Below are 19326 nucleotides of genomic sequence, written 5' to 3' on the forward strand. Positions count from 1 at the left end.
CCTCTGAGGGAGATGAGACCGGGAAGTGGGGCCATCCCATCAGCACCCCTGGAAGACATCGTTTTCCCCCTCTTCCTTTTTCTTCGCGAGTTGCGTCTTTCGCATCGTGAGCCTGTGAGCAGGGATCGTCTTCTTTTATTGCTTATTTGTAAGTGGCTCCAGGATCCTCTTTGGCTGAGAAGCAGGATAAAAATATTCTGAATGAATAAATACAGCGCTGGAGGGCAGCCTTTCGCTTGGCAGCATGCCAGTCCGCCCATTAACTTAAACAAACGCACAAAGGGTAGAATCCAACTAAAGCCCTACTTAGAGTAGACCCACTGAAATGAATGGGGCTGAAGTTAGACTAACAGTCATTTCAATGGGTCTACTCTAAGTAGGGCTTTAGTTGGATTCTACCAAAAAACCCAACCAACCAGTAAGAAACAAAATAAACACCAGGAGGGGCAGGAAGCCAGGCGGGCACCACGTCGGAGGCCCCCGCCCGCCCGGGAGTAGACCCACTGAAACCACTGAGACGTGATCATGGCTACTGATTGCAATGGGCCTACTCCATCACGGCCTGGCCTAACCCCGGCCCCGAGGTCTGTAACCTCGCCCTGCCCACGCGCGGGTCAGGGACAGAGAGAGAAACCCCCCGATGAGGAAAGACTCCGCTCCCAGTGAGGAGCCAGGCCCGGCCCGGGTGACAGATGACATCATCACGCTCCTCCTCATCTGATTGGTCGGGAGATGCGATTGACGTCGGAGAACGGCGCTACGCCTGTTACGTAAGAGGCGTTACGTAAGAGGTGGAGAGGAGGAAACCAGAGAGAGGAAGGGCGGCCTTTTTGTCTTTGCGGGGCAGCCTTGCCCGACCTGGCCATGCTGGCTGGGGATGATGGGATTTATAGTCCAACACCTCCGGAGGGCGCTACGTTGGGGAAGGCTGCTGTGGAGAAACACCTAGTAGTCAACCAATAGAGACGCTCTGAGGGTTTTTTTTTTTTAAAATTCAGGTCGCGATGCTTTCTGGGAGTTGTAGTTTCCTCCTCATGACTCCCGCCGCCGGTTGGAAGGAGCGGAAGGAGGAAACTGCGTCAGCCGGTCAGCGAGGGCGGGGCGGCGGGCGCGTGAGGCGAGTCTGCGCAGCTGCCGTCCGTCGCGCAGAAGCCGGCGGGGAGGCGCAGTGCTCGGTGGGGTTCCGTCGTCCGGAGAGCTGCTGAGGTGAGCCGGGCGGGGGGCGGCGGAAAAGAGAGCCCGGGGCGGGGCGCGACGCGGGAACTGGGGCTTCCCTTTCTTTTTCGGGGGCTTGGCTGTCCGGGGCTGCTTATTTGGGTGACTTGTGCGCGGGGAGCTTTTAAATACATGGGGAGAGTATCGAAAGGCGGCCGTGGGAGCGAAGGGGGGCGCCTCGGGTGGGTTGGCGGCGGCAGTTTTCTGGAAGCAGAGGGGTTTAAACCCCCCGTGCCCCCGGCCAGGCGCCTTCCACGTGTGTTGGGCTACAGCTCCCATCATCCCCAGCCAGCATGGCTATTCCAACCCCTTTCTTCAGTTGCTATCACAGGAGAAGGGGGGCTTCAGCCCTCCTTCCCCCTGTCCCCACCCTAAGAAGGTTCCCCTCCAAAAATCCCTTCTTGACTCAATCTCCCCCCCCCGCGCAAATATGACTCCCCCTGCTCTCACGTTCTTCTTACTTTGTGAAAAAGATGTGTGCATGTGGGGGGGTCCGCTTTGCAGTGTCTCATTCACCCCATATCTCCTCTGGGTCCCCATTTTGTTTTAAAGAATGGATGGGTTACAGTTGAGACTTCAGCAAATACACGACTTGCTGGCCCAGCACAGCAGTATTAGTCGCCAGCATCCAGCTTTCTAAAGAATGAATGAATGGTTGCTTGACATTCTAGCCTGGAGAGTAAATGTTTGGGGCTTTTTTTTAGATTAAAAAAAAAGTGAAGACATCTCTAAGCTTTGATTGTTAGGGAACTTTTCTGCTCTTCTGTCCCTCCTCCCCTCTTCTTAAAGTGGGGGATATCTGTCAGGGAAGGAAGGGGAAGAGTTCAAGTGAAGGGCAGGGGCTAGGTGAGAGTTCTTGTTGGTGAGATGTTAAGGTCATTGGTACAGTGGAATGTGCCTAAAGAGGTTAACCGGGCACGTGGGTTTGGAGTGGCTGGGAAGAACCACAGAGAATGGCAGGGTGGAGGATCGGGTGTGTTGCCGGCATTTGAGTGGTGATGCAACTGGAGGTTTACACATCCGTAGGAGACTGGGCAATGCAAATCTGATGCAACTGGCGCAGAAATGCTGGTGGCAAACAGGTTGGGGTGAATGATGAGTAATGCTGATGGGAACTCTTCCTGTCCAGTGAAGCCGTAGTGGGGAAAAACCCATGCATTGCAACAAAACCCCACCTTAAAGTTGGTGTTGTAAGGCTTCCTAAACTTGTCATAGTTGAGGCTTTTTATTTCTGAATTAAAACTGAAGGTGTGGCTTATATGCCCCCAAAAGGTTATTTTTAAGAGAGTAGAAAAGTAATTCTTTAACCTGCCCTCAGAGGAGCCTCTTCACCCCCCCATCTCCCCACCCCACCCCACCCCACCCCCCGCCAGTGTTTCTTCATCAGTCACTGTTCTGAGTCCTCTAAGAAAAGATAATTCTGCTGTCTCTGGGAGTGACTGAATCTGCTAGTCACACCTGAGACAAACATTCAGCAGAATTCTTTGCTTCCCTGCTGGAGGCAGATTCAAAGCATCAAGGTAAGAGCAGTAAATCATGCAGAGATGCAGCAGGTAGAAGATGCAGCAGGTTCGCAGGATAATTTTATTATTAAATCTAGTAATGTAATTACCTCATGGCACACAGAGCCTGCCCTGGTGCTGACAGGTTGGGTATTAGTGACTCAAGGCTACCTACTCCAAGGGATGTTTCATATGTTACTTTCCTAGGTAAAATTTAATTTCTGCTTCAGAAATACTGTGTGGCCATCATGAGTACATTATTTGAAACATCTGTGCCACACTTTGCATGTTAATGCTACATACACTGGGAGATTGTATTGTATGAAACTCCTTGAGTCATTAAGCTGTTAGGAAAATGTTGAGCCACAGAAAATACCTAAAACACTGGAAGATGCCCTGGGGTGCCTGAAAGGTCAGATGCCACAGGTTCCAGTTAGTAGTCCTATCTCCAGTTTTCTCTTTGTCCTTCGTACAAGTCTCTTCTTGACCTTGAGTGTAGTTGGAAGGTCATTATTGCAAGAAGAGGCTGCCTTATACCAGGACAGATTGTTTGTCTATCTGTGGTTAGTCAGCAACCTGTAGAGTGGGGGATAGGAGTCGGGGGTGAGAACTCTGGGTGAGGGGAGCCCTCAGGCCACAAGAACCCTGGCCTATGATGCCTCCAGGGCAAAGTTTTCAGCTGCACTGTATAACCTCGCTTCCTTGGGTCTGTGCAAGTTGGGATCATAACCAGACCTCTGTGAGCTGTGGCGTGCTTCTTTCTGGCTGGCAAACCCAGAAAGAACTGGTCTGCTAGCCCAAGGGTGGAGAACCTGTGGCCCTCCAGGTGTTGTTGGAGTACAGCTCCTGTCATGTCTTACCATTGGCCATGCTGGCTGGGGCTGATGAGACTTGGAGTCCAACATCCATCTGAGGGGACAGGTTCCCCACCCCTGCCCTAGTCAAATATGTGGCTTTATATCCTGGGGAGGGAGATTTTCCTACTAGGGTAGAGTGCTTTCCTAACTATGTCTCCTTGGGTCTTGGCTCATCTTATTTGGAGAGCAGTGTGGTATTGAAGCGTGTAGCATCAGTGCCTTGACTGTGGAGAACTAGACTTCTCTGGGCCAAGATTCCTAGGATTTATACTTCTTAAATGGACTGGACAGTGCCTGTGGGACAGCAACAGAGAATGTGCTCTTGAAAAAAGCCTGGATTATTGAGATACAGCAAATATTCAATTTTTTCCCTTGCTGTGTGTGTTTGCTCCCTTCTTTGCAGCTAACATGGCAACCAGTTCAGAAAGTCCTTTCTCTAGCTATGAGGCAGAAGATAGCCAAACCTCAAAATTGCTCAGAAAATCCCGGGAGTCCCCATTTGTCCCAGTTGGTAAGTCTCTCTGACATCTTCCTCAGTTGCCCACCTTTGTGAACTAGGGACAACACACACTTGTTCTACGCCTTGGGCAGTGGGTGTGAATATAATCAAGGCTTAGGCAGTACAAACAAATACTCTTGAAATATTACTTCCTTATTATATCCACTACTGTGTTAAATGAAAGTCAGCGAAGGCTGGACCTCTACCACTGCTTGCTCCAGGTCAGGGCTTTAATCTATGGGCTTGGGTGTTCCTGGAGTGTCTCTGCATTCCTCACCTCTTCCCCCTTGGGTATGAGAGTGCCTTGGACCCACAGGGAAGCTCCTCTGAGCTTTCTTGGAGGAAGGCTGGAGTATGGGGTCATCCCATGAAGCTGATTGATGGGAGCATCAGGACAGATCGAGGGAAGGGCTTCTTCACACAGCACATAGTTAAACTAGGGAATTCACTACCACAAGATGTAGTGATGGCCACCAATTTGGATGGCTTTAAAAGGGGACTAGACAAATTCATGGAGAACAAGCCTATCAAAGGCTACTAGTCCTGATGGCTATATGCTACCTCCGGTATCAGAGGTAGTGTGCCTGTGTACACCAGTTGCTGGGGAACATGGGTGGAAGGGTGCGGTTGCACTCATGTCCTACTTTTGGGTTTCCTTTGGGCAGCTGGTTGGCCACTGTGAACAGAATGCTGGACTAGATGGACCCTTGGTGTGCTCTTATGTATAAGTGGAGCAAATAAATGGCTTAGTCCAGCTTTCCCCAACTCAGTGGCCTCCAGCTGTTTTGTACTACAACTCCCATCATCCTCAACTAGCATGGCTGTGCTGACTGGGAAAGGTGAGCATTTCAGTTCAACAGATCTGGAGGGCACCAGATTGGGGAAGGCTTGTGATCTTGCTCTTCAGTGGTTTTGCTATATATACCAATTCAGAAGAGCAATAAAACTACTTTGGCATGTGGATCTTTTAGCTGAATGATGGGAGTTGTAGACCAGCACATCTGGAGGGCACCAGGTTTGGGAAGCCTGGCTGACTGTGACCTACATCGATGACTCTGTCAAGTGCCTAGGAATCATCTGCTGCTGACGGGTTAGACAGGTGCAGGACCTCTTTCAGCCCAAGGGCTGAATTCCATTTCAGAGCCACTCTTGCGGGATGTGTTCCAGTGATGGATGGTGCTGAAGGCGCAGGAGGCAGGGCCCCAGATACCAGCATATTGTAGTTTAAGGGTCTTACTGCCAGTAACAGCTTTAGGGGTGGCATTTGAACCTTTCAGAGTGGAGAAAAATGTGCCCCAAAGCCGGGAAACCACCAAATGATCAGTGTTAGGTGGGAAGGGGGTGCAGATGAAGAGGGGAGCCCTCTTGGAAACTTTAGAGGCTGGATTGGGACCCCAGGAGAGCCAGATTTGGCCACTGGGCCTGATGTTCTGCACCCCTCAAGTAAAGTGAAAGACACGGTTGCTAGGTACTTGATACATTAGGACTCTAGGACTGACCACCCATCTAGAACTATACTTGCAGCTGGTGTTTAAATTGGTGGACCGCTGGAAGAGGCTCTTCAAAACAATCTCATGCATTTTCTTCCTCTTACAAGTGTGCTGTGTAAGTAGAATTAGTCTTTAACTAGGAATACAGCATAAGTGTTCAGTGGTGCTCTTAAACTTTTACAAGTGTCCAAAGAACCATTGGACTAGTTCTGTGGGAGTGGGTGAGGGGTGTTTAGACTTGTATTTCTGAAAGAGGAGCAGCCCCGTATGCTACATGGTTAGAAGCTAAGAAGCATTTCAAAAGCAGTTAATGATGGGGTGGGGTAGGGGATAGGTTCAGATGTTAAAAAACGAATGACAGAAATTCCACTGGGTGAGCGCAAGCCTCTTCTGAGCCTATATAACTCCTTTGATCCCAGCTATTCCAGTTTTTGTTGTTTTACAGCCACTTTTAACACAGTTCTGTTGAGGGTGTTGCAGTGTTTTATGATCAAGGAATATAAAGTTTATAGTGCAATTCGGTCTATCTCCTTTTTCTAGGCATTGCAGGTTTTGCAGCAGTAGTAGCCTATGGACTCTACAAACTGAAGCACAGAGGGGACACCAAAATGTCTGTTCACCTGATTCATATGCGTGTGGGAGCGCAGGGCTTTGTCGTGGGTGCCATGACTTGTGGTATGTACCAAAACGGGAGAATGTTCTGCACTGCTGTACCTTATCTTGAGGTGTGGCTTATAGTCTTGCCTACAAATCTTCATTTCAGTTTGCCAAGGTATCTGACTGAGAGTGACTTGATTTGGGCCTGGGCCTCTGTTGTGCACACTGATCTCTGTCGTCATAAAGTCAGCAGCATGGGCCTGACATGAGGTGCAGGATCAGCCCAGCAGTCGATTTACTTAGGCATTGTGAAGGGCTTAGTAGGTTTCCCATACTCCGAGAGGTTTCATCCCTGAAGGAGTCTTACATTTGGATAGGTGTGCATGACCTTGCTAGTTCCTTGTCACTCCTTCAGCACTGCCTTTCTGGGCAGCTTGTCAATAGCTGCATTCGCACGTCACACAAAGCCATGGTTTATTTTATTTATTATTTATTATTTTATTTATTAAATTTATTAATCGCCCATCTGGCTGGTCACCCAGCCACTCTGGGCGATGTACAGCATATAATAAAACAGTTTAAAACAATAAAATTCTACAATAAAAACATTTTCAAAAATACCCTAACCCACCCCAAATGCCTGCCTGAACAACCACGTTTTTAATGCACAGTGGAAGCTCATTAAAGAGGGGGCATGGCGGAGTTCCCTTGGGAGGGAGTTCCACAGAGTGGGGGCCACCACAGAAAAGGCCCTCTCCCTCGTACCCACCAGTCTAGCTGTCCTGGTTGATGGGACAGAGCGAAGGCCATCCGAGGCTGATCTTGTTAAGCGGCCTGTCTGGTGTTGCTGGAGGAGCTCCTTAAGATAGGCTGGGCCGGAACCATATAGGGTTTTAAAGGTCAAAACCAACACCTTGAATTTGGCCCAGAAAACAACTGGTAACCAGTGCAACTCCTTCAGCACTGGAGTGATGTGATCTCACCGGCAGCTGCCTTTAATCAGGCGTGCCACCGCGTTCTGTACCAGCTGCAGCTTCCGAACTGTCTTCAAGCGTAACCCCACATAGACCGGATTACAGTAGTCTAAACGAGAGGAGACCAGGGCGTGTACTACCAATGGGAGCAGATGGTTGGGAAGGAAGGGGCGCAGCCGCCGTATCAGATGGAGTTAATCACAGCTGACACCTGAGCCTCCATGGACAGCTGGGAGTCCAAAATGACCCCCAGGCTGCGGACCTGGTCTTTCAAGGGTAGCCATACTCCATTCAACACCAGGTCAACATCCCCCAGCCTCCTCTTGTCTCCCACCAAAAGTACCTCAGTCTTGTCAGGGTTCAGCTTCAGCTTATTCCTCCCCATCCAGCCACTCACCGTCTCCAGACATTTGGACAGGGATTCTACAGCCAACCTTGGTGAAGATTTGAACGAGAGGTAGAGCTGCGTGTCATCCGCATATTGGTGACACCGCACCCCAAACCTCCTGATGATAGCCCCCAGCGGCTTCACATAGATGTTAAATAGCATCGGGGAGAGGATGGAACCCTGTGGCACCCCACAAGTGAGTGGCCACGGGTCCGAAACCTCCTCTCCCAGTGATACCCTCTGGTACCTGCCGGAGACGAAGGACCGGAACCACCGCAGTACGGTGTCTCCAATGCCCAACCCCTCCAGGCAGTCCAGGAGGATACCATGGTCAACAGTATCAAAAGCCGCTGAGAGGTCGAGAACAAGGAAGGAGCATTCACCCCTATCCAGAGCCCTCCACATATCCCCCAAGGAGACCAAGGCCATTTCTGTCCCATGCCCAAGCCTGAAGCCTGACTAAAATGGGTCTAGATCATCAGTTTCTTCCAAGTGTGCCTTCAACTGCATTGCCACCACCTGCTCAATCACCTTGCCCAAAAATGGCAGATTTGAGACTGGGCGAAAGTTGTTCAGAACTTGAGGATCCAAGGAGGGCTTCTTTAAGAGCGGTCTTATCACTGCCTCCTTGAGGGCTGATGGCATCACTCCCTCCTCAAGGGAGGCATTCACCACCGCCCTGATCCCCTCACCCAGTCTCTCTCTGCAGCCCATAATGAGCCAAGATGGGCAAGGATCAAGTAAGCAGGTGGTCGGCCTTACAGATGAAAGCACCTTGTCCACTTCATCAGGAGGAAGAAGCTGGAACCGATCCCACAAAACCGGTTTGCCACAGGCCGCCTCTTGCTCACTAACTGTATCCACAGCGTGCAGAGTAACACTCCAGCATTTTAGCTATGGTTTGTTGCTGAAACCATGAATTGTCTTGCAGACTAGCAAAACAAAGTGTGGACTGTTTTCCCCATTTCTGGTTTGTTTCTCTGCCACCATTTTGCCAGCTTTGTGAGCAGTTTCATTTTCAGGCTGCTCTTGCAGAGGAACAGCAGGCATTTTCAGCGCGGACAGCAGCACAGACATGGCAGGCATAAGCCATGGTTCTGGGTTCAGACATCACAACAAGCCATGGCTTAAATAAGCCAGAGTTCAAAGCTAACAATAAATCATAGTGCACTGCCTCCCATGTGCCCATCACTTCCACTTTTAATCAACAATCTATGATCGGCCCACTTGTAGGTTTTTGAATGTGACATGCAACATGGACCACTGGGTTGTCCAGGGGCTAAACAACCCAGAGGTTAATTCATGGGTTCTTGCTGGGTTAACCCATGGGTTGTTTAGCCCCTAAACATCCCAGCGCTTCAGGTTTACATCTGATGCTTAACCTACCAATAGGCCGATTATAGGATGTTAAGTGGCTGATGCAGTGCAGGCAGCGCATCCACACTCTCCCGCTTGTCCCTGACAGAGTATGGGTTGTTGAACTCAATGGCTGTCGTTATGTGTGCACTGGCCTGGTGACTGTCAGGGTTGGATCAGAGCCCATAGAGCCCCAAAACAGTTCTGATTCCGAGGAAGAGAGAGAAACGGTGGGAGAGGAACCCACGCGCTGTTCAGAGGCGCCGCTGGAGGGAGAGCCCCTCCCTGCTCACATTCCTGAGAGTGGCGGTGACCCTGGCAGGGAGAGGGAGGGACAACTGGAACTTCTGGATGCGAGGTGCTGGCGCAGGGACAAGCGGGAGATGGAGAGCGCCGAGAGGAGGCGCTCAGCCTGCTTGGCGTGACGTCAACAGCTGCGCCCTGATGCCCCACAGGAAAGGGGTGGACTCTCTCCTCCTAGCCCTTAAGTTCAGAGGCTTCCCGCCCTTTCCCTCCAAACGGAGACCAACTGATTCCCTAAGGCTAGAAACCCCTGGTAGGCAGCTTGCTTAAGTTTCCCTCATTAGGCTCAGGCAATTAGCATCTGTAAGCGTCATTAGGTTGAATGGAAATAAAGCCTGGGAAAAGAGCCCTATTGTCTGCGTGTTGATTCTGGCTACTTGAGGATTTCAGAAGGCAGCAAGGGTGCTCCTGACAGCGACAAGCCAGATCTCGACAAACCACACCGTGGCTTAGCCTTATGTGTGAACCAGGCCTGTATGTATTCGTACTTCCAAGTAGGTTGCCGAGGTAGGCATGGTGGCCCAAATCAGAAACAGCCAGGTAAGTGGTGTCTGGCAGATGTGAGGTGAACCCCCTTGACTTGCTCTGCAAGAGGACGAGCACAGTAGGAGCAAGTAATGGGGAGCACTGTTAAATCTGACTTTCTCGGTAGGTGGCGTGGACCTGCTCAGCTGCCGTTCCCTCTGTTTGCACTCAGTCTTCTAGCAAGCATCGAGCTGCTGTCCTGTCTTTTTTCCAGCAAACGAAAAACAGCTTTGAACCTAATCCTCATTGCTGACATTCCTTTTTCTTTCTGTCTTTCAGGTGTGCTTTATTCCATGTATCGAGAATACTTGGCCAAGCCCAAGCCATAAGAAGTGCAAACTGAAACCTGTGTGTGCTGGTGTTCTTATGTGCACTAGTGATAGACCTCACATGGAAATAGTGCTGCAGTCAAAACAAACAACGCTGCAGCTCTTAACTCTGTACATCTCACACATAGTGTAAACCTCTCTGATGCCAGTGTTACTCTAGATTAGGTTGTTGGTGACAAAAGTTGTTCTTTTCTCTCTGATTTTGAATATCTCTCTCTAAAGTCTCAACTGATACTTTACAAATTGCAACCCTTTTCACTGTACATACCTGACACTTAGGTACTCTGTGGCTTAGAGGTCCAGAATTTCATCTTTAGAGCTTGTTGGTTGAGAAAGCAAGCAAAATAACAAAGGGAGGTGTGTACTATTGTTCATGCTATTTCTCTTCAAGAGATACACGATCAGCCCCTCAGTGACCCTGATTTCTTTAAACTCCCATAGAGCATATGTTGTGGAATATTAATGAGCCTTAAATAGTGTATTAAACTATTAAAAACCTTTATTTATTATGCAGTATCGTGGAAAGGTAACTTATTTGACCGGAAAGGCATTGCAACTTCTGAAATTTTTGTAATTGCACATTTCTTTTGGGGTGTATGATGTTACATTTAGTTTAAGGGGCATCTGCACAGCTTATTTTTAGAAAATTTTAGCAGTAAAAGAATAGGGCCAAACTCAACTTCATTTTGTTTTTCAAAACTGGGTGGAAAACATGAGATGCTAAAACCTTTGAAATACAAGATAGTGCTGGGCAGAGGTCCATAAATCTAGTTTGCCTTTTGGTAGCTAGCCAAAATACATTCTTGCCACCAATTCTCCCCCCCCCCCCCGGGTGGTGGCGGTCTTAATTGTGGCATCACAGTTAAGCGCCTTGGAGGCTTGATGTTGACTAAGCCCTTGCCTGCCATTCCAGCTCAAAGCTATGAGGGGAGGGAGTGAAGGCTGGACCCAACTTGCCCATGTAGAGCCATGGATTTGCTCAGGAAACAGCAAGATATCTTTGTGGCTGGGCAGATCCCCTGACCTATTTCAGGAGAAGCCTTAAAAAAAAAAAATGCACTTGCCAGTGACCAGCTATTATTGGGTATATCCACAATCACCCTCTTAAATCACTGAACTACTCTGTTATTGTCACATGGAAAGCTATTAGATGGGGCTTACAGCTGTGGCTACAATGGAATATAAAATCTGAAACGTTTTTGTCAATTTGTTTGCATTTCTTGGTTTTATCATGGTATACTGAGTTGCTAATCGATACAGTATGAATCTAATCTAATGACTCTAGTTTTATTAAATAATATGTACATAAGAACAGTTGTACTCTGTCACAACAGTGGTCTGTGTAGTCCATTATTTTGTCTGCGTGTTTAGTTGTGTTAGGTCTTGGTCTTGGTAATCCGTGTGCATAAGCATACAGCTTGCTCTCATAGAATTGTAGAATAGTAGGGTTGGAAGGGGCCTATAAGACCATCAAGTCCACCCCCCTGCTCGATGCAGGAATCTAATCTCATCAGTGGCAGCATAACCAGAAGAGAAAAGAAAATGCTGATCCATTGGGCCCCAGAGGTGAGAAACACCAAACTCTTGCTAGAATAATGCTCAATAGCAATGCATGAATATTTTTGTTCTTCTCAAACCTAATGCAGTGGGAGAACTTCTAATTTATATAAAACATGTTTATACCCTGCCACAAAGATTCCCAGGGCAGCAGATGGCATGTAAAAGCTGAACTGTGTGTATATGCCTGCCTGCCTGCCTGAGAGTGAGGCATGCTCTGCAGAAGTATGTCTCTGCTAGGTGGGGTAGATTAGTTAAGAAGGAACTAACAGTCCTTCCACACACAAACCCACTCCTGATTACTCAAAGCTTTCTTAATTTCAGCAGTATAATTTGAAGGTTGGGCGCCATTTTGTTGCTGCAATTGTTAAACTACTGGGAGTCGATTCACCCGGAGATCTACCAGTAGTTCCAGATATACTTTCATCCCAGCTCCTGTTTAGTGTATTGGTGACCATGGTGTTGTCATCTGTTTTTCCCAGCGGCCCTACCAAAGTTTAGTTTAGCCACAGCAGATACTTCGCCAACCACTTCAATTGCAAGGAAAAGGGCTTGTTTTCATATGTTGAGAAATTACACTTCATACTGTAGCTCTGGCTTTTGCTATTCATGATGCTGAAGCCCTTGCTGGTAGGTGGTGACATTTACTCATTAACAAATCAGAAATAACTACTATTCCCTGTTCACATATTTATTAAAGTGGGCTGTAATAGGAATCCTTTCCATAATTGCAATGAAAATTGTACCCAAGATAGGCCACAGGAGGCAGAGCATTGCTGGCATTTAGCCAGCCACCTAACCTGAAACTAGCGCCTACTGGTGAGGCATTGCCCCACACCAGTCATAAGAATGTAAGAGCCATACTGGAGCAGGCCAAGGGTCCAGCTAGTCCCAACATTCTGTTCACACTGTGGCCAACCAGCTGGCCAAGGAAAAGCCACAGGTAGGGCATGAGTGCAACAGCACCCTCCCACCCATGTTCCCCAGCAACTGGTGCACATAGGCATACTGCCTCTGATACTGGAGGTAACGCATAGCTACGAGGACTAGTAGCCATTGATAGCCTTATTCTCCATGAATTTGTCTCATCCCCTTTTAAAGCCATCCAGACTGGCAGCCATCGATACATCTTGTGTAAATGAATGTGAGCTGTGTGAAGAAGTCTCTTCTGAATCTCCCACCAATCAGCTTCATGCAAGGACCCCATTGGGTCAGGTAATTCCGAGAGAGGGAGAAAAACGTCTCCCTAATGACTTTCTCCACATCATGCCTCCACCCCTTCCCCAAACTGGTTCCTTCTAGATGTTTTGGATTATGACCCATCATCCCTGCCAGCATGGGGATGATGGGAGTTGCAGTCCAAACAGCTGGAGGGCATCAGGTTGGGGAAGGCTGCACTAGATCAAAGCATCAACGGTGCCCACAAGTTGCACTCTGATATGGACCCAATAGTACAATTCATCATATCCATGGCAAGTTTGCCTCTATGTCAACTAAGGGAGTGTACTTAACTGCATGCATTAAATGCCCACCAGCAGTTTACATTGGACCCAGGCCTATTTTTGAGACAAAATGTATGGCTACAAATTGAATAGAAAGAGCAAGAACACCGAGAAACAAGTGATCTCATGTTACTCTCCCTGGACACAGTGTTGGAGGCATCAGAGTTTCTGTTCTTCTGAAGGTCAAAATGTGTGGGTGCATGGGGAGTGAGCAGAAGTTCAAAGGTGAATGTGACTGTATAAACCAGGGGTTTAACAGAGACTGTGATTTATATTATTCCAGCCCATTTAAGAACTTCAGAATGTTTCCTCTTGACTTTTCTGCCTTGCTATCCCCAGTTCCAGCAATCAGCGTCTGATGAAGTAGGATATTGCCAAGGTAAAGCTTTTTAAAATTGTAAAATAGCATAAGCTATCAAAAATTAATATTGTGTTGCCATCAAAATACATTTCCTATTACACTTCACATGGAGGGCAGATGATTCCATAACAACGTTGGGAAAAAAGATACTGTAGAGCTGGAAAAAGTGCAGAAAAGGGCAACTAAAATGATCAAGGGTCTGGAGCAACTCCCCTATGAGAGAAGGTTGCAACAGCTGGGATTGTTCAGCTCGGAAAAAAGGCAAGTAAGGGGAGACATGTACAAAATTATGTATGGTGTGGAGAATGTGGATAAGGAGACATTTTTCTCCCTCTCAAAATACTAAAACCCAGTGGGATTGTCCCATGAAGCTAATGGGTGGGAGATTCAGGACAGATGAAAGGAAGGACTTGTTCACACAGTGCAGAGTCAAACTATGGAACTCGCTACCACAGGAAGTTGTGATGGCACCAGTTTGGATGGCTTTAAAAGAGGGTTAGACAAATTCTTGGAGGAAATGGCTATCAATGGCTACCACTCTTGATGGCTATGTGCTACCTCCAGTACCAGAGGGAGTATGCCTGTGTACACCAGTTGCTGGGGAACATGGGCGGGAGGGTGCTGTTGCGCTCATGCCCTGCTTGTGGGTTTCCCATGGACATCTGGTTGGCCACTGTGTGAACAGACTGCTGGACCAGATGGACCCTGGGTCTGATCCAGCATGGCTCTTCTTATGCTTTTATGCTTTGGTATGGAATAGGTCAGCCTTCACTGATCTGGAAGTCCCCAGATGTGTTGGGCTGCAACTCCCATCATTCCCAGACAGCATAGGCATTGTCCAGCGATGTTGGGAGGTGCAACATACCTGGCGGGCACTAGGTTGGGGAAGGTTGGAATAGGAACAAGTGACTGTACTAAGCCAATCTTCACCTCCAAAGTGTTGGAGGCGGTTTAGAGACCAAACTTGTGGGACAACAGTCAGAGCCCTCCCACCTCAGATTTGCAGTTCCACAGGGAGAAATCCAATAATTCTCTTTGTGGAGGAGTGCTGTTTCTTTGTTGTTGTTGTTTTTGGTCTATGGTGATACCAAAAACAATATGACGGTGCAAATAATTTGTTCATATATGTTTCATCAAACTTAGCAAGTCCTCTAGGAATTGGATTGAAGGCAACACAGATTATGACTGCACGTTGTGGCCTTTAAAACAACAGAGCAAGACAGGGAACCGGACATTCCGTCATGAGCGTCTTAGAGGGGTGAGGAAATGTAATAAACAAACAAGCAAACCTGGGTGTGTTGTCATCTAATGTGTAGAATGACTCTTTTAACTGGTGCTCAATCCAGATTTCGTCACGCTTAGGTCCCATACGACAAGGCTGTATATTGTCGCCCTGCTTATTTAACTTATATGCAGAGTACATCATGAGAAATGCCGGGCTGGATGAATCACAGGTCGGAATTAAGATTGCCGGGAGAATTATCAACAACCTCCGATATGCAGACGATACCACCCTAATGGCAGAAAGCGAAGAGGATCTCAAGAGCCTCTTGTTGAGGGTGAAAGAGGAGAGTGCAAAAGCTGGCTTGAAACTCAACATTAAAAAAACGAAGATCATGGCATCTGGCCCCATCACTTCCTGGCATATGGAAGGGGAAGAAATGGAAGCAGTGACAGATTTTATTTTCTTGGGTTCCAAGATCACTGCAGACGGTGACTGTAGCTATGAAATTAAAAGATGCTTGCTCCTTGGGAGGAAAGCTATGGCAAACCTAGACAGCATAGTAAGAAGCAGAGACATCACCTTGCTGACAAAGGTCCGTCTAATCAAAGCTATGGTTCTCCCAGTAGGAACGTATGGCTGTGAGAGCTGGACTATAAGGAAGGCTGAGCGCCGAAGAATTGATGCTTTCGAAGTGTGGTGCTGGAGAAGACTCTTACGAGTCCCCTGGACTGCAAGGAGGTCAACTCAGTCAATCCTAAATGAAAGCAACCCTGACTGCTCATTGGAAGGACAGATACAGAAGCTGAAGCTGAAATATTTTGGCCACCTAATGCGAAGAGAAAACTCCCTGGAAAAGACCCTGATGCTGGGAAAGATTGAAGGCAAAAGGAGAAGGGGACGGCAGAGGGTGAGATGGCTAGATAGCATCACTGATGCAATGAATATGAACTTGAACAAACTCCGGGAGAGAGTGGAGGACAGGAAGGCCTGGCGTGCTATGGTCCATGGGGTCACGAAGAGTTGGACATGACTGAACGACTGAACAACAACAACTTTAACTAAAGCTGCATTGGTTTCAGTGGGTCTGCTCAAAGTATGAGATTGACCTGGTTCACACATAATGCTAACCCATGGTTTATTTAAGCCATAGGTTATTGAATGCTGAGTTGTCGTGACGTGCGAACGCAGCCACACTAACAAACTATGGTTTGAGAAAGAGACCACATGGATTGTTGCTGGGTTGTGGATTCTGGGTTGTTTAAACTATGGGTGGTGGTTACGTGCAAACCCAGAACCATGGGTTGTTTCCCCAGGCTACAGAGACAGTGGGCAAGAGCAGTAAAAACAAAACAAAAAACAGCAACAAAACCAGCTACTCTATGTGCAATATTACAGCACCAGAAAAGCATTTGGGATACAGGGAGAGAGCGGGCAAACATTGGGAAAACAAACCACGGTTTGTTTGCTTGTCTTCCAGACAAACCATGGCTAGGCCAACAAAGCATGGTTTAGTGTTATATGTGAACCAGGTCTAAATCTAGATCCAACCCTTGTTATTCTGTGACACAGCAAGTTCAATTCTCTTTTCCTTATGTTTCCACCAGAGGGCACTAAATTCATGATAAATGAATGGCAAATGAAATCTCTCTCTGTGTGTATGTACAAGTCCCTCACTGGAGCAGAGGCGGTGGATATGATTTGCCTCTACTATACATATTAGTGATGGATCTTGGAAGCAGATGGTTCCTCTGCCAACAGACTGAGTTGGGCTGCAATATTTCATTGATTCATCAGTTCGATTAATAAATTAAGGCTGCAATCCTATACACCAGAGCTTTCCAAACTGTGTGTCGCGACACATTAGTGTGTCGCCGGCAGTGTGTAGGTGTGTTGCGCGAAAATTGTGCAGAAGGGCACCGCGGAGTTCCTTTACTCACGTTTGCTTCGCTTGGTCCCTCCCCCAGAACTTCCTAAAGCAGCTAATGTTAAAGCAGCTTAGCTGCTAAGGCTTAGGTGCTTTAACATTAGCTGCTTTAGGATCACGTGGTGTCTTGATGCAGGACGCACGTGATTGGCGGTGTTGGAGCGGCTGGCTGCACGAGGAGTGTGGAAACGCTGGCTGCACGAGGAGTGTGGAGAATTCCAAATTAGCAGAGCAATTAGTCGAGCAATTTGCAATCAGCTCGGGCGAGAGGCTTCCCCATGTCCTCCATGCGGCTGCAGGGCAGCGGGGGAGAACAACAGCCCGCTGGACGCCCCCAGAGCAGGGAGGGCTGTGCCGTGCAGGCGAGGAGCTTCAAGCCTGCGCTCCCCAGAAAGGTAGAGGCACGGGGTGAAGAGAGGGGAAGGGAGGCACTGCCCCTGGGAGCAGAGCTCGGCCGACACTGGCGCGGAGAACTGGCAGCGGCCACCAGCCCTGCGTGGTTTCGGGCGTGCCCTTCGCGGACTTCTGGCCAAAGTACCACACAGGTGGAAACGCCACCTGGGACTGCACCGAGTGGGCCGTCCGCCATCTTGGCCAGTCGGAACGGAGCTCAGTTGATTTCTGCCATTTATTTTTACTCTGCTGTAATTGTGGATTAACCACCCACTGGCAGTGTACCACCGGAGAGTGCTGGAACTGGACTCTGGACATAGGCATTGCAAATATTTACAGCAGTATAGCCTTGTAGTGAGACATATATATTTACATCATTTTTGTTGGACTTTTCCTTCTCTACTTCATGTGTTTTTGCAGCTGAGCTCCTACCTGGGCCTATGCGTCCTAATATGTATTGTAAATACTTTAGTTAATGTTGTTTATTTTTCACATTTTCTTCTGATCCTGATTCCTATCTTTATCTCACTTTATCGCTGTGGGAGTGGAGCACAGGTGCTTTTTCATAAGAAAAAACAAAGAAAGATAAGCACTAAAAACATGAAAGTATGGTACCAAATAAATTAAAGTGTCATTTTACCTCAAAACACTGTCATTTGTCAGAAAAACCAGTAGGATACTTTATTGAGCTTTCAAAATCTATAAAGAAGCAGTCTGCATCATTCACAAAGAGAATGAAGACATCAGAGAAAGCTCAAAAGGCAAGTTACTTGGTTGCTCAAATAATTGCCAAAAACAAGGACCCACACGCTATTGTCGACATCACCATAAAGGAAACTTGCTGTGCTATTGTTCAGACAATGTTTGGGCCCGAATTTGAGATAGAAGTTAATAAAATCCCTTTGGCAGATAACACAATCGGAAGACGTATTCAAGACATGTCCGATGACATTAAGCAGCAAATGAAGGATATTTTTCAAGACGATAATATGATCTTTACATTGCAATTAGATGAAGCAACAGATGTCAGTGGGTTAGCACAATTATTGGTTTTTATACGCTTCACTCATACTGACAGAATTATTGAGCAATTCTTGTGTTGTCTAGAACTTCCAATGAGAACTAGAGGTGAAGATATATTTAAAACTTCTGATTGCTTCATGAAGGAAAATAATTTGCAATGGTTAAATTGTGTAGGAATATGCACAGATGGCGCACCCTCAATGGTTGGTTCAACAAAGGTTTTATAGCTTTAGCAAAGAAAGAGAATGAAAATATTATAATTACTCATTGCTTTTTACATCGCGAAGCACTAGTCGCGCAAACCATTGTTAATGAATTAAGAACAGTTTTGGACATAGTGGTTCAAATGGTCAATTACATTAAAAGTAGACCTCTTCAATCAAGATTATTTGCTCATATTTGTGAAGACATGGGGGCAAGGTTTAAAAAGCTTCTACTACACACAGAAGTTCGTTGGCTCTCAAGAGGTCGAGTGCTTTGTCGTGTATATGAATTGAGGGAAATGATGCTTAAACTTTTTGAGGAAAATCAGCAGAATGAATTCTGCGATCTAATTCAAAGCAAACTTTGGTGCACAAAATTGGCATATCTTGCTGACATATTTGAACATTTGAATAAAATAAACACCAGTATGCAAGGAAAAGGAGAAAATATCTTAACAGTGGTACATAAAATTTATGCTATGAGAGACAAAATAGCAATTTGGAAAAGGAAAGTGAAAGAAGGAAATTTTGAAATGTTTTCCAAAACTGCTGAGTGCCAGCTAAAATGTGATATCAGCTTGCTAATTGTTGACCATTTAACATTGCTTGGAGAGAAAGTTCATCATTACTTCCCAAATGTTGAAATCCAAGACTATGATTGGATCAGAAATCCATTTCTTTCAACTGCAATGAGGAATTTTTCACTTACTGAAGAAAAATTAGCTGACATAAAAAATTATTGAAATCTGTTAATGAAGCATGAACAGGGTGACTTAGACAGCTTTTGGATTCACATTTCAAAAATGCATCCAAACATAGCTAAAAAAGCGTTAAAAATTATTCTGCAGTTTTGTACTACATACATTTGTGAAGTATCCTTTTCAATGATAGCAAACTTAAAGACACTGAAATGAGGAAGCTTAAAAATGCTTGATGACGAAATGCGAGTGTCTTTATCTAATATTCCACCAAATATTGAAAAGCTGTGTTCATCCCATCAACCTCATACATCCCATTAAAATGGTAAGTAGTTATTGGTGTTATTCAACTTTTTTAAATTCTTGCACATATTTACATACTGTTACTCATAAATGTTACTCCAA

General features: G+C 46.8%; 1 protein-coding gene across 1 annotated transcript; it reads left to right on the forward strand.

Moving 5' to 3' along the window:
- Positions 1–1145: 1145 nt before the first annotated feature.
- HIGD1A (HIG1 hypoxia inducible domain family member 1A) lies at positions 1146–11366 on the forward strand. The gene is made up of 4 exons (XM_084859565.1): positions 1146–1206; positions 3978–4085; positions 6104–6238; positions 9986–11366. The coding sequence occupies exons 2-4, from the start codon at positions 3983–3985 to the stop codon at positions 10033–10035; spliced, it is 288 nt and encodes a 95-aa protein (XP_084715691.1). The 5' UTR covers positions 1146–1206; positions 3978–3982; the 3' UTR covers positions 10036–11366.
- The last annotated feature ends 7960 nt before the right edge of the window (positions 11367–19326 follow it).

The sequence above is a fragment of the Heloderma suspectum genome, chromosome 5, assembly GCF_057233095.1.
Source record: "Heloderma suspectum isolate Gila_16-S chromosome 5, 16-S_ref, whole genome shotgun sequence".
Lineage (NCBI taxonomy): Eukaryota > Metazoa > Chordata > Lepidosauria > Squamata > Helodermatidae > Heloderma > Heloderma suspectum.